Source organism: Astyanax mexicanus, chromosome 2 (assembly GCF_023375975.1).
Source record: "Astyanax mexicanus isolate ESR-SI-001 chromosome 2, AstMex3_surface, whole genome shotgun sequence".
NCBI classification, from domain to species: domain Eukaryota; kingdom Metazoa; phylum Chordata; class Actinopteri; order Characiformes; family Acestrorhamphidae; genus Astyanax; species Astyanax mexicanus.
The window spans coordinates 14,676,695-14,693,389 of NC_064409.1; the positions used below are offsets into that span (position 1 = coordinate 14,676,695).

The 16,695-nt window shown below is 36.1% G+C and overlaps 1 protein-coding gene across 5 annotated transcripts in view; it reads left to right on the forward strand.

Annotated features, from left to right (window-relative positions):
• The window catches only part of ano2b (anoctamin 2b), a 103,865-nt gene that overhangs the window by 7,732 nt on the left and 79,438 nt on the right, over positions 1-16,695 (forward strand). For 3 of the 5 annotated variants that reach the window (XM_049473424.1, XM_022671292.2, XM_022671291.2), the window contains exon 3: positions 2,423-2,755. In XM_049473424.1, coding sequence (XP_049329381.1) covers positions 2,423-2,755 — 333 coding nt within the window. Of the gene's footprint in view, positions 1-263; positions 1,244-2,422; positions 2,756-16,695 lie in introns of those variants that run through there. The other 2 variants (XM_022671293.2, XM_007252732.4) reach the window with 2 other exon arrangements.

The window sequence follows — 16,695 nt, forward strand, 5'->3', positions numbered from 1 at the left end:
GCCTGTTTACACTATACCAAGTTTAACTAGCTGCTACTCTTAAAGTAAAGAAGCAACTTTGCTCAGCAGGTAGTTTAGCTTACTAGCTTACTTGTGTAGCCAGCTAGCAAGCCATTAAAAACCCACAAAACTTGTGCGGGTGAAAGCCTGAAAAAGCTAGTTACAATAAAAAATTATATTTAAAGCTTTATAATTTAGTAATTTATGTTAATTATAATAGGTTGCTTAGCTTAGCTAGTTATATTTAGGCTATTTTACCACAGAGGTTCACAGCTCACCAACCACTACCCCAGAGGGAATTTATAAGAGGCATAAGCTTATTTATATCAATAATGCAAAGTTGTTTCACAAAAAAGGACTTTTTACACTTGCTGTTAATTTACAGATACTTTTACAGTGTAACAAATGTCTGTTTATTACAGCACTGATATAATGAACCCTCAATGTAGGTGCTGTTTAGAGCAGGTTACTGTACATTTCACAGTGTGCTTTTTAAAGTGTGTCCTATTCATGCAACAGTAATCTGTCAGTATTGTTGATAAATCCGATAAATAAATCAGAATTGTGCGTGAAGCGCACGCACCACAATTAGCCACTTCTGCTAATCTGTATTCCAGACTAATTAGCGACTCGAGCGGCTGCGCTCGTGCCCGTTTATCGTTTATCGCGCATTTTTGCGCCTAAAAAACTCAAATCTTCATCCGTTCCCTAACTCCTGCGTTCCCGCCAGCGCCCGTTACCGGCGCCGCTCCGCGCGCACAGGTGTCCCCCGATTCCCGGAACGAGCGAGTGACGAATCCCGAGTTTCTATGGAGATCCGTAGGTGCGCGCGCTCGGCTCCTAGTCAACTGGCTGGCAGAGCGCGCGAGGCAGAGAACAGCGCACAGCGCACGCAGGCGGGCGGCGGATCGGCGGATGGGCTGGAGTGTCGCGCGCTGCCGCCTCGTAAATGAAGCGCTTTGAGGATGAGGACGGTTGGCTGTGCTGCTGCGCTCGAGCTCACTGGGGTGTGGAAATGCTGTGAATAAAGCCACTGGCAGCGGCAACTGGTCGAGGGATTCAACTGGTTGTCTCAACTACCCTTCCTCTATCTCTCTCTCTCTCTCTCTCTTCCTCTCTCTCTTTCTTTATTTCTTTCTTTCCATTTCTCTCTGCATCTCTATCTGTCTCTCTATCTCTCTATCTCTGGCTTCCCTTCAAGAGCTCAAACATGCTGCATCCTTCAAGGGATGACAAGATACCTGTGAGTATTCTCTTCAAGCAGCTTCTATTCCACCTGCTGTGGTGCTGGAACTGTGGTTTTGTGAGGGTTAGGTCATATAACCTCAACCAGGGCTGCGACCATTAGTTGTGATTCAAGATATTTGGTATATTGTTAGTTATAAACATTTGTTGTGTGGGAATTGTAGTGTTATGTTCAGTTTTAAATGTTGTTCATATGTAAAGGAGGATAAATGCACCTGCTGTGGTGCTGGAAATTGGATTTCCTGAGGGTTACATCACATTACCTGAACAAGGGTTGAAATGATTAGTTGACATAATCGAAAGTGTTGATTATATAGATTTGTTGAATTGAATTTTAAGTGTTGAAATGTTAATCATTTGTTAAGGAATTAAAAAAACACCAATTGTTTTAAAATATCACATTGTCTGAACTTGGTAAAATTCATACAAATATCTAAATTATTTTTTTAGATAATTTTTACATCTCAATAAAGACAGTATCCTACCATCTCCTGAATGTAGCATATTGTGTGATTGCATTGTTTCCTAAATACTTTTAATTATTATTTATTTGACACAAATGCATCCAACTGTCAAAATATTCTACGAAATTGGCCTAGAACCTTAAGAGTTAAACTGATGGAGTACATGACAAAAAAAATCATTGACTAAGCAAATTGTCAAAAATATAAATCAACAGATTAGTCTACTACTAAAATAAGCATTCATTGCAGCTCTAATAGCAGGAATCATGATGTGGGGAATGACAAAAATAATCTATGACTAATTGACTAATCAAAAAAATAATCATTAAAATGTATTCATTGTTTTGATTATTTAGTAGATACTCTACTACTCTAAATGTCTACCATAATAATAATTATTATTTTCAGTCCTAACTGTTCGAGACTTGACTTCTAGCTAAACACATCTCTGAACATCTCGCCAGGTGCCAGCTCCCACACCTTCAGCACGAGAAAAGTGGCACTCTCCTCGTCTTTGGTTTCTAAAATTAAATGTATTGAGAGCAGCCAAATTAAGAAGCAATAGTCTGACCTACATCCACGCCTGTCATTGCTCCCCCCTACCCCAGCCCACCCCAGCCCGTTCCTCTTCATGAGAATTTGATATGCAGGCGATGAAGCACTGAGCATCAGGCTCCTCTGTTCATTGTGTTTCCCTGTTGGCGCTTTTACAGGTGGTCAACAACTTCATGGACCCGGGGCACGAGCCCGGCAAAGGGCTTTACTTTGCCGACGGGAAAAGGAAAGTGGACTATGTGCTGGTCTACCAGTACCGGCGGCCGTCCTCAGTCCACGACTCACCTGGCCAGCACCGGCTCTCCGTCATCTCCAATGGCAGCTTCCCCCGAGTGGGCAGCAAAGAGCCCGAGGGGGTCAAGGAAGAGCATGCGGAGGTGGTGCTGGACGTGGGACCTGCTGACCCGGCTGAGGGAGAAAAGCTCATGATCCGAGAGGAATTTGAGGCGAACCTGAGGGAGGCTGGACTGGAGATGGAGCGGGACAATGAGGTGGGTGAGAGTTAATGGCTGCATCGCATATGGCTCCTGAAAGCCTCCTGAGGAATAGGACTGTTGCTGTTGACTCTATCTGTTATGGCGACAAACTGTTCTGCTTAATGGTACTATGTGGTGTGCTTCTCCTCAACCTGAGGATTGAAATGCATTGTGCTGCAGGGTGAGAAAAAAGAGTGGCTGTTGTTTTTTTGGGTGAAGAAGGTTTGATGTTTGTGATGTTGACTTTATTGACAGTAATAATGGAATTTATTCCCAGGAGATTGAAATTTGGAGTATTAAAGTATTTTAATACAACACAAATCCAGAAAACTCTTGAGACTTTGGTTTTACTAAGCAAACATGAGGTCAGCTGTAAAACAACAGGTTGTTTTAGCAGAACACAATCCCAGTTAGCTCTAGTTTTTGTTGTTTTTTTAAGCTAATCAGGCATTCATAATAAAAACTTTCAAGGTTTAGGATGTTTTGGTAGAAGCCAGTGCCAGACATCATTAGGGGCTGTTGCTTTTTAAGGTAAAAGCAATGTTCAGGAGAGGTTTCAATGGAACACAGTTCCGGAAATCACTTGAGACTATAGGTTTTTTAAGACAGACTGTTCTGGTTTATGGTACTTGCAGTACTGTGTTTGCTTTTCTGACCTGAGGATTGAAATGCATTGTGCCACAGAGTCAGAAAAAAGAGTGGCTGTTGTTTTTTGAAAAGGTGAGAAGGTCAAGAAGGTGTTTGTGAACTTGACTTTTCAGTATTATTAGAAATAATTCCCTGGAAACAAAAGAGACTGGATATATTTTTGAGCTAAACAGGTGTTTACAAGGTCAGCATTGTATTAGGATTTTTTAGTTGTCATTTATTAAAGCAAAAGAGGTCAATTTTTTTATTTTTAGGTGTTTCAGTAAAACGCGATTCTGGACAGCACTATGGGAGACTATGGGATTATTGAAGTAAATTTTTAACACAAGTACAGAAAGCACTACTGGCTGTGTTTTGTGAGGTGAACACACATTCAATGGGGTTGACTTCTGAATATTTACAAATGTTAACAGAACTCACTTGAGACTGTGGTTTTATTTTGAGTTTATTTGAGTTTACTGAGTTTATTTTTACTAAAAAAGTTGTCATAAATATGTCATAAAAATAAGGTTCACTTTTAAATTGAGATGAATTTAAGTTGTTTTCTCTGGTTTTTATCAGAATTTAATCGTATCAACAAAAAGTAAGAAATATACTGTGATTTAAATGTTGGCCACCTCATCCAGCTCTAATTTAAATAATTCACAATTCCAGTAAGGGTTTTGGGTATTTTTAAGCTAAGCATGTGTCAGCTTCTAAAATTTAAACTATTTTAATTAAACAAAATTCCAGTAAACGTGAGGTCAAGTTTTAAACATTAAGATATTTCAGCAATGCAACTGACTGGGTATTTTTGAGGCTGTAGTTTCTGAAACTCTTGAGGCTGTTAATTTATAGCAAACATACGGTCAAGTTTTGGAAATCAAGCTGAAGTTCAGCAGAGGTTGTTGTTTTTTTTAGATCAATAGGAGTTTATAAGCTCTACTTTGTAGTATTAAGATATTTTGGTAAAAGAAAATGCTAGAAATCACTAGTTGTTGTATATTGTTGAAGCAAAAGAGACGTTCAGGAGGTCATCTCTGGAGCATTCATTTGGAACATGATATTTTAATAGCGTGCAACCCAGGCAAGACACTAATTATCTTGAGTATTTTAGCACAAAAGAGGTGTTCTGAGTTTAACTTTTAAATTTTGTAGAATTTAACTAGAATGCGATCTCGGGAACACAAGTAGCTTGAATGAGAAAAATTAGTTTTATCAAGATTCTTTTTATCTTTTTGTTGAACAATTTCAGGTCAGCTATGAATTTAAGGATGTTTTAGCAGAACACAATCTTAGATATGAATCACAGAAACCACACACGACTGTGTTTCTTTGAGTAAATTCAGGGTGCTTAAGTCCAACTTTCAAATATCAACATATGTTATCAGATTATTGTCCAAGGAACATCAGTGACTGTGCTTCTAGGTCTTTACAATTTATATAGTATAGCACTAAAGCATTATTAAAAAAGGTGGATGCTTTTTGACTGTTAATGTACTTTGATAGAATACCACCCCAGATAGCACTAGTATCTGTCATATCTTGAGCCAGAGAGGTGTGTGCAAGGTGGACTTTCACATTTTAAGGTGTTTCTGCGAGATACAGAGTCTGAAAGCACCAGGGATTTGGGTTTCTCTGCAAACAGACAGTCCACCTTAAAATATGAAGCCATTTTAATAGAATACAATCCCAGACAGGCATTAGTGACTACCATTAATATAATTAGAAAACAGATTGTTGTTTTAAGAACAGTAGTGTCAATGAATTTGTAGCTGTGTTGTTGTTTCAGTAGAGCAAAAAGCACAGTATTAAAGTGTCTATGAGGTCTGCTTTTGAATATCAATGCATTTTAGTTAAAAATCCAGTAGCTGTCATTTCTTTAGCAACGGAAATATTCATAACGTAAGCTTTTTTTAAATATAAATATACAGTATTTATTTTTGTTGCACAAAATATGGGGTCCATTTTAAAAGAACAGCAGTAACTATGATTTTAGCAGCTTTTTAAACTTCTGAATATTTTTGAGTATTTAGGTATTTCAGTAGAGCCAGCGCACAATCACAAAAAGCATTACTAAAGAAATGTTCATCTGGACGCCTTTTGAATATTAATATATTTTAATAGAGTGCAATCCCAGAATGAGCAAGAAGCTGTCATTTCTTGAGCCAGAGAGGTGTTCACAAGCTTTCAAATATTAGAGATGTTCCAGTATAAAACAGTTCCAGAAAGCAGAAAAGGGTTGTTTCTGTTTCAAACAGGCAGTCCTGAAATCCACTTTAAAACATGAAGCTGTTTCAATAGAATGCAGTCCCAGAAATCATAAATGAGTGAAGTTGTTTAAGATCTTTTTTTTTGTTTGTTTGCTTGTTTTTTTTGTGGAGTTCTAAATGTATATATTGTAGAAGAGCTAAAGTACAATCTCAAAAAACAGTAGTAAGAGGGTTCATAAGGTCATCATGTAAGTATTAAGATAGACTGCCATTGCAGGAGCAGCAGTGATTATGCTTTTACTATCTTGCTTGAGATGTTTAAATGTTTTTTAGGGATACATTTTCTGGGAACAGTTGTGATTATATGATGTGGAGCAAACACTGTGTTGAAGTATAAAAAAATAAAAAAATGTTTTATCAAAGCTAGAGCATAATCTCAAAAAGCAATACAAAAAGAGGTGTTCTTAAAAGCGCATTTTAAATATTAATATATTTTAATAGAATGCAGTCTGTGAACGCTCTAGTGGTTGTCTGAGGTTATCTTTTTTCATCTAGATTTTAGTAGTTTTGTTCGTGAAGCAGACATGAGGTCCACTTTCAATCATGAAGATGTTTCAATAGAACACGATTCCAGAAAGCAGCACTGGCTAACATAAAAAAAAAAATAAACTGGTGTTGATGAGGTCATCAGATTTCGAATGTTTAGCTGTGCGAGTTGAGCGCTTCGTGCCGGTAGCTTTAAATCTTTTCACCTCATTTCTAAAGGAATGGTTTTCATGATGCTGCAGGGAGAGATTGTTTCGCAGTCTCCAGGCGCCAGCCATAGAATTTCACTAAAGAAGGACCTTGATACTTTGCTATGAATGTTTTGCGGTTTCGTCAAGGCTGTTTTGTTCATCAGCATCATTCAGAGCGAAATGTTTTGTTCTTGCCTGTGCTTCTGGAGCTACTGCATCATGAAACACAATGTGTTAAGTGATGTGTGCCTGCGTGTGTGTGCCTGTGTGTGTGTTTTTGTGTGTGAGCGGGGTACGTGTGTGTACGTGCATCACAGTGGAATCTGAGTGGGTGTTGGGTTTGGGCTACTCCTCTTGGCTGTCTCTTCAGATTGCGCCGGGACTTTTGCCAGGCTCTCCTAAGACACCCGCTAGTTGGCAGTGGAACAGTTTCAGAGGGCAAAAGAGCAGCTTGGTTTTATGGTGCAACCCCCTTGTTTTTATAGATTACATCCATTATTAAGTGGATGAGCGCTGGGTTATTTTAATGATGCTAGCTGATGCGCAGTTGTTGTCACTCATTTGTATGCCCGCTCTGGAGCAGTACTCGAAACAGCATAATCTAAATAGATGATTAGGAGCTCTAGTTTAAGGACCTTTTGTCGTTCGGTCCTGCACCTGATCTAAAGAAGTAGTGCTCAGATTTTAACCTTACCTAAGTGCATACACTCATTGTGACAAAAAAGGCTGGGGCCCAGAATGGCCACAGGACATCTTCAATAACAAGATAATATCAGCGGATTGTTTTTACAAACTCCATGGTATCATGGTGTGGGGTCCAACTTCAGACCATGCCAGATCAGTTTGGTCTTCATTACAGGCACTCTAACAGCCCAACTTGCTGCCCTGCATTTTCGGAAAACACACAGTCCAGTAATCCATTCCAACAAGACCATGCTCATCCATATACTGCTGCCATCTGAATAGCAGATACTACGCCATGGCCAGATGCATCACACGACCTATCCTTGGTATATCCTTAAAATATGTAGGATGCTATTGGACACATTATCAGCACTCCTACACAGCCCACTGGATTATTGTAAGTGTATTTAAGGATATATTTTTTAAAAGTGTACTTAACATAGAAAGCCACAAACTTTATAAAAATTATATATACATTATATATATATATATATAATATTTAATTAAATATATATACTAAATGCACTATTTTGGAACAACTTATGGCAACTTAAGTATATTCCAGTTGTAATTAAGCTATATTTAAACACAACATGAAAGCAAGTTGTGCTTTTGATTGTTTTTTTATACAACTTCTTCTGACTTTAAGTAGTGTGTATTTAAACACCTTTTTAATACATTTAAAGTACTGAGTATTGTAAATGTACTACTTTGCATATTAATGCACATATTGTGTACATCTTAATGCTAACAGGAAAAAAAATACACTAAAATGCACTTTAGCAGTATTTAATGCCACTTTCAACACAATGTATAATTTAAAGCATATTGCTTAAAAATACCCTTTATTGCCCATATCAATGTAAATTTTAATAATCTATTTGTGTATTTATTTGTGTATTTACATTTTTCACAGTTTACACAATTACATTACATTATATGGAATATGAAATCAACAGAATTACAAACAGTACATACAGTCTCTGCTCTCCAGGAAAGACTGACCAAATAAAGTTATAGAGTGGGATGTCTGTGTGCTGAGGAGCTGCAAAGAAAGACCGACTCCATATTAATGCTCATGGATTTAGAATTGGGTTTTATAAAACCTTCTGGACCTCTAATGTGTAGGTATCCCAATACTTTTGTCCATACAGTGTATATAAAAACTGTACTGTATATAAAAACTCTAAATGTCATCATTGGCTCAGTGCTCTCCTATATACTGATGCTCCTCTGGATCACAGCTCTTTAATTCCAGGCCTAGAGAGCCTGATTTCCCTGCTTAGACTCAATTATCCTGATTTGTCTTAATTATTAGGTTTAGCAGGCGTGTCTGAACAGGGAAATCACCAAACTGTGTTGGACACCGGCCCCTCGAGACCACGCTTGAAGAACCGTGTTTTACAAATTGGTCTGGAACATCTAGTACTGTGTAGAGGTTTTATGTGCCTGTGTACATTCTTTAATAGTATTTGTCCTAGGCCGGTCACAGTAACTATTCGTTTTGGACTATTTGTATTTTGTCCCAGAATAATTGTGATAAACAATGTTATTGTCATTTTAAGAGCATTTATTCTAATGACTCTAGAATGACAATATAATGGCATAATAAGTTACATCCTTTTTAACTCAAAAGAGCCTATGGTGACACAGGTCACAGACCCTTTATAATTTATAGGATGTGAAAATGTCTTACAGCCCCCTCTCTTTCCTTCACTTATACTAAAAATCCTCGATGGATCACAGGACAGTGTGTAAGTGTGTGAGTCTGTGATCATGTGACGCTTTTAACAAAATGTTGGTGCGCTCACTTACTGCTTGAGAGGGAATCAGCTCATTTTAAGTAAATTTTTTGCTTCCTAATGTCTGTTTGAACACATTCTGCTCTATTAAAAGGTTATAAATTACATATGTTACCAATTCTGACTCAATTTCTACAACACAGAGATGAAGTTATGAAATTACTTGTTGTGATAGTGTGTTACAGTGTGATTTTAACCTTAAAATATTTACAGAAGACATTTGAATTTATTTTCACAATAATAAATAAAAATAGTAATGAGCTGCTCAATAAATTTAACAGATTCAATTTTGAATGTTTTTGAATGAATATTCTGAACTTGGTCTGGGTTTTTATGGGTTTAAAAGCAATCAACCATTAATTATTAAGAATATTCAGGCACTAATAATGAAAAGAAATAATATAAAAAAATAATAAAAAATATACATTAAATAAATAAAACATATTTAAAATAGAACCTTTGTTGACATACCAGCTCATTCACTTTAATAATCTCTTCTTATTAAAAAAAAAACATAATCAGCTAAAATTATTGATGTCATAGCCATTTATAAGATACGTTTAATTATCATAACATACCTTCAAACTGTGAAAAAGATCAGAAGAACAGAGGCAGAAAACAAATACAAAAAAAACGTAAATAAAGAAAAATGGAACAAGAATTTCTCATTTGGAAGAAAGTAGTTGAGATTTTATGAGCTAGTCAGAGAAACAAAGCTAGCTTCCAGATTTCTCTGGATGCTCTCAGCCAGAGTGTGGATTTGATCCATCAATTCCATCATTAGCTCATTAAGAACTGATTCACCAATCCAAACAAAGCATACTGCAGCCTGATATAGCCTACACTGATATGCCAAATGTCATGAGACAGGAATTAGAGGTTTGCAACTTTTTCCATGTCTAATGGAAGTTAAAGAACATTGCATTGCATTGACCTGCAGGATATGTATGTGTGGTCTACTGCATTAAATGTAGATGTGATTTCTTTCAGAGTCACTTGTCAGTTAGCATGGACAATTTTAGCCAGAAACCACAGGTCACGATCATTACCTCTCACTGCACTGTCCATTATGGGTGGTAATGCCTTCTATGACATATTCCTAGTGCACAGGGGACACTGTGGATCAAGGAATGTAATATGCTGGTAAACTTAAATGAAAATGGAATATCCCTTCCATCTGGCACCCAATATAAAGCTTAACTTGAGCTCTGATAATTTACAAAGCCTCTTTATAAACAACTTATACAGATGTAGTTGTCCCCAAGCAGTCCCTTGAAGTGACACTTAATGATTAATTTACAATGTACTGCTATCCCAAGACTTTTGGCATATCAGTGTAAACATTGCTAGACATATAAATATACTTTATGCAATTTTTATACTTTGTTCATTATACCGTTATAGTAGTAGTCTAACTTATTTGAATTGCCAGTAAATTTAAGCAAATAGATTATTTTCCTGAATTATCTCCACAATTTATTCTGTTGCATTTCCCACTCTGTAGTTAGGACTTCCCGAATCACACAGTGCCACCAGTACTGGGAAGATGCTGAGAGGCTTGCGTGTGCTTTCTCCAAGTCACAGGAAGTCAGCCAGCTGCCAGTAATGCAAAGTCATTGGACAGCTGAACACGCTTGGAGGAGAACACTAACTGCCAGTTCTGTTACATTAGCTAACACAGACTTCCACACTGGCTAGCATTGCACTCAGTAATGTAGGGAGAGGTAGAGTCATCTTACTTTGAGAAAGCGAGGCTGATTTTGCTCTCTAGGAATATCAGCCACAAATGGCATCACCAGGGATCAAACCCAGCGCTTAGAAAGCTGACATTTAGACATTAAATGTGCTCATAATTAACAGGTATATTCAGTCACAGTCACATCAGATAAAAAGCTGTCTGCAGGCTTCCAGTTTAATAGACCAAGCAACTGGCAATTAGCACCTTTCAAAATGCAATTAAAATGTTTTTAAAATTTAAATTCAGTAAATCGTGGTTCTGCGGTCCCTGCAGACTGGTTCTGTGCTTGAGCTGAGCCACAGGGTTTTGGAGGACTCAGCTGGTTACATTAACTTTTCACTTAGTGTGCCTTAGAGTTGTTTGTCATAGTAATGTTCACGCTGTACTTTGAGCAGTGTGGAAAGCTCAAGAGAAAACGCTTATGTGTCCCAAAAGCTGCAACACAACTAAGCGATTGCAGTTTTTTTAGTGTGTGGGGATCCCTTATACTGTATCTCCATGTGTGGCAGGATATATGTGCAGTTTTTGTGTACTAGGCCTTTTTAGATAATTTAAACTCATTTAATTATTGATTAATCATGTCTTTAAAATCTCACCAATATAAGAGTAATTCCGCTTTTTAAAACTGTAGGTCAGATTAAAAACAGATGCAGGTCAACATAAATACAGTAAAAATATTTTTTAGAAGTAAAGGTGTATCTTGTGAGCAGTGATGTCAGTAACTTAGTAACTTACTTAGTAACGCGTTACTCTAATCTGACCCTTTTTTTCAGTAACGAGTAATCTAACGCGTTACTATTTCCAATCCAGTAATCAGATTAAAGTTACTTATCCAAGTCACTGTGCGTTACTCTCTCTCTCTCTCCACCTCACTCTCTCTCACACACACACACAGACACACACACCGCTCCCTTTCCCGTCACATTTACAATCCTCCCCTGTCTCTCTCTCGCGCTCGGCGTGTCTTTAGTTTCCGCCTGTTCTCATTTTTCCGCCAGTTCTCGGGCTCCCTATCTCTTTATAAAGGCGTTTTTTCCCGGCCGCGTCCCAATTCACTAGCCAGGGCAGCGGTCTGCACAGATCTGATTGGCAGAGGAGAGCGTTTGAAGATTTTGTGCCGCAGAGCGCGTATACCGTAAAGACAAGAAAAGTTCTGACGCTTTAAATGAACACTGTCAAAATTAAATACTTTTCAGTAGTTTACTGGTTTGGGTCCGCACTGGACAACGTCTGGGTCCGGACCCGGACCGCAGTCCGCATATATGTGATCCCTGGCCTAGACCATATACACGGTTTTGTTTTATAATACCACTCTTTGCTGCCCTGCAGAGAACAACAGGTTCAATGTTAAGATTTACAGTGTTAAATATTTCAGGTCAAGAAAGACTTTCTTTATTTTTCTTTTTTATAAAAACAAGTATTTATGTTAAGTGAAATCAAGAAAGACCATATTTTATTTTTTATTAAAAAAATAATTTATGTTAAGTTAATTCAAGAGAAATTGTCTTTTATTTTTATTAAAAAAACTTATTTTTCAGGAAATAGTTCAACTTCGACTTCATAAGAGATACATTGTTGCTGTTAAAAATGCATTTTCCAATAAAGGGAGTATTGGCAAAACTGGTTATAGTTTTTAAGTTAAGGCGGCGCCGCGGCGGGAGGTGGTGTCTGCAGCTGCTGAAAGTAACTAATAAAGTAACTTGTACAGTAACTTAGTTACTTTTAAAATCAAGTAATCCATAAAGTAACTTTTTTTACTTTTTAAAGGAGTAATCAGTAATCAGTAATCGGATTACTTTTTCAAAGTAACTATACCATCACTGCTTGTGAGCTAGTCTGAGAAACAAAGCTTAGTTACAGATTTTTCCAGTCAGCTCCCCAGTGGATGTTTCTAATTTAGCTTATATGATTTACCATCATTAAGCACTTATTTACCAAACTTGCTGTTGATATGATGATAAATATAAATAATACTAAACTATTCTGAACAGGGATTTGACACACAGTAATATAAAATCACTAATTATTGTATGAATGTAATTTGCATTGATTCTAATACTAGTCGAAAACTAGTTTTCCACTATGACTAATGTGTAATATAAAAGCAACATGCAGGACAGCTACTGGGGCCTTTAAGGAAAACAAAAAACTAAAAACTGAAAAAGGTATTTTTAGTATTGGAAAAATAGTATATTGTAAATGTACATTGTAAAAAAACTTGTTTAAAAAAAGGGGGTATTTTTACATTATATATTGTATATATTACAATATTAAAAGCTATTTTATCCAGATTTCTACAGACTTTAATGGTCAAACACTTCTCATAATACTATTTATGCACTTCTGTATGGAAAATTTTTAGAATTTTGCGTTTGATTACGTTTGTAATCAGACTTACTTGGCGTTGACTATTTTTTGCATGCAAACATTGCATTTCCAATCGTAAAAACAATATAATGTGCGGCCCTGGTGCACTGCTGTGGTGACATGGCTGTGCTTATATAAATTCTGTCTGGCTATGTGTCCATATTATGTCTGTGTGACCTGTAAATGCTACAGAGGTCCCTTTCTGGTACACCCCTTAAAAGCAGAAAATATGTCGGAAATGTTTGATGTTTGAGCAATGTGATCATTAAAATTCCTCCAGAATGTCTTCCTCTAGGCTGATCCTGCCACAGTGACGGGCTTTAACCCCTTAGACCCATTGTGTAAGTCCACATGTATACATCACTTACATTACTGTTTTTTTTTAACATCAAATGTCGCAGGACTTAAATTTTTTTAACATCAATTGCGCAGTCCCTGTGGGACTCCATGTGATATGTTAAACAAGTAGTCAAACAATTTAATTTAGAATAGCTTTTAATTTTTTATTTTTTAATAACTGTATAATAAATAATATACATATAATAAACAAGCCAAAATAAGCATGTGATGCCTATAATCATATTGAATTATATGTGCTGGCAGTAAAAATCAGTAATAATCATGAAAGCTTACAGTACATGATCAACACAATAGACCCTTTCAAGCATATCTGACTGAAGACAGTTTTCCCTGGACGTGCCAGAAAATGTTTTAACACTTCTCTCTCTGGCTCTGTGGCCGTCTCTCTAAAAAAGACATGATATTCTTTGTAGTATCCAAGAATTTGATGGTGGGTGGACGAGTGGATGGGTTTTTGTGCTTCTGCCACTATCCAACCATCTCGGCTTTGTTTAGCAGCATTCATTCCTAATTAGGCTGTGGTTCTAAACTCGTAAAACTTCAGTCTTCTCACATTTCTGAGGGCTGTGCTAGGTGACTGCTGCTAAACGCTGAAAGTCACAGACCATAAATTATTTATCTGTAGGGTAATGGCTTTGACAATCTGGACAACCAAATCCTCCTTTCACCCTGGTGTCAATAGGATGCTGATCACAATCATCATCAGTTTTAATCTTTTTGCAGTGTACATCACTAGTGCATTAATATGGAGATTTATTCTATATTTATGGTCATGGATAGGGCTGGAAAAAGCAATTACATTATCAGCTTATTGTACATTATATATTATATGTGCATAAATTATTTTTATTTAAATATTGTCCGTTGTTTTTTTTAGAGAAAAAACTCCTTTAATGTCATCTGTTTCTGTCCATTCTATATATTTCTATTTCTGCAATTATTTATTTTTTATTTAAAGTGACAGTCCATACGTTTTTAGTGATAATGTGTATTAGCACAGAGCATGCTAAAAGTACTATTAAAACTTTGCGCATTTTGGTGCACTCTCCTTTTAGAGTAAATAAATCTGGTGATTTTGCATCGAATTATTTGGATTAATAATGCATGGGCATGAATGATCAGAGGAACACTGAGTTTCTGTTCTAACATTTCCAGGTTTGCAGTAGCTCTTGCATTAGCACCATTAGCAGTGGCTCAGGTAATTAGCAAAAGCTATTATAACTAGAAAAAAGTTCTGGGATCTATCAGGACACCCTGATTTTAAAATAAATGTACTGTATGTGGCTTTGCAGAAATTGTAGCCAAAGCACACTGATGAGACATATAATATTACTTTTAATTCAAAAGAAAAAATCTTAATGATTGCTGATTTAAGATATTAAAATAATATATGATACCGAATATAATGTCAAAGTTATTGCTGTGTAAAATGGTGTAAGTACATTACTATGTTAATTTATTGTCATTATAATATCAGTGTCATAAAATGGTCTTAAAATGACAGTGATACACTTTACTGGAATTAATTTGTACTGTATATTATCCAAACTAAAAAAATTAATATTGTGACGGGTCTAATCATGGTCATAATCTTTATCAGCATTACTACAACCATCATCATTATTATTGGTGCTCTATTACAGATGTCTTACTGTTGATTTGATTAATATATTTCTTCTTCATTATGATTATTAGGATCTTTAGCAGCAGCATTATCATGAATATCATTATATTATTTTTTGTCTAATTAAATGTATTTTTTTATTATTTATTTTCAATAGTGTTCACCATGTTCATCAAGACAGACACTACTGAAGTCTATTTATTGATTGTATTCGTATCACTTCAATCTCCATTATGATCATAATTTTAATTAGCACGATTATGAACATTATTACTGGTTTTCCACAGCCTTCTTTATCACGATTGATCATTTTTACTGAGACTTTATTACTGTTTTTTTGGTATTTAAGTCCCCTCTACCTACACACTAAAAAATAAACCCTCCAAAAGTTCATAGATTTTTACATCATGGACACATGCTCACCTTCATCCAATCACAAACAGTTCTCCAGATCATCTTCAACTGATTTTTAAACACACACCTGTTAGTAATTTATCTGTGTATATAAACCCCCATTGTTTATTTTTTGTTAACATCTTATTTATTTATTTTACAATTAGAAATCTCTGCATTATAATAGAACATTGAAATTGAAACAAAGAACATGGGGGGGGCCAATTACACATAAACGTTTGAGAAAACAGAAAGCGTACAAAAAATATAAACAAACATATACATCAACACTACAAAGTTTTAGCATCATTTATGACATCAGTCCAAAAAATGAATCTTTGGCGCCCTAGGGCCATGAAATATAGCTGTTGCTCGCTCCAAAATAAGAATGTCCAAAAAATATCTGCACCACAGGTGTAATAAGGGTCAATTGGGTTTAAAAAATCATTTTAAAATTGATTTCTTGGCTGCTGATGTTGCTTTCATCATAAATTTTCTTTGTTGTACACTCAGCATTAAGTTAGAATCCTCAAGTAACAAGAGAAAAGATGAGCACAGAGGAATATAAACACATAAAAAAACAGATAAGACATTTGCGCGACATATAACTTTAAAGTCCTTACAGCTGAACATGACCAGAACATATGCATATAATCTCCAGTTAAGCCCAACTGATATCTGCTACAGTTTTTGTCATTGGAAGGTTTCATTAGAAAGGCTCAACAGGGGCTCGACATGTAGATCTTATGAGCTAGTTTAAAGTGTATTAGTTGATTGGACAGATTCTTTGATGATGTAAAGATATTGTGCAATGTTAGATCCTAATTTAATGTACTGATTTTGTGCAGGTCTCTGTTCTGCACCCAAACAGCATCAAGTGTAACGTTATTAGATTTAATGAATAGGTCATACAGATGTGAGACTAAGATTTAGCCTCAGATATAGAATTTTTTAACATTATATATCAAAAAATCGGAGATGCAAGGATAAATAAATTAGGTTTTGTAACTCTTGAACATCTGTGTGGTTTCTGTGTGTTCCTTGTGAAAAACATTTGTCTTGTAGTTTGAGTGCAAAGTGTTCTCTCCTGTTTGGTGCCTCCCTCTGTACCAACTTGAATCTCCCTGGTTTGTTTGGATTTGATCCCTGCTGAGTTTTATTGACTGTCTGTCTAAGCTCTGATTGTTACCCTCTTGATTTTGACCCCGCTTGGTCCCTGACTACGGTTTTGGCCAACTCTGACTTAAATAAACCATACCAGCTATTTTACTATGGAGTTTTTTGTGACAAAATTATATTTATAAATAAATGAATAAAGAAATAGTTACATTAAATAAAAAATAAACAATTTAAAAGAGAAATTTGTAGTGATGTCTCATTTGATTGTTTAATTGTGACAAGAAGCGTACA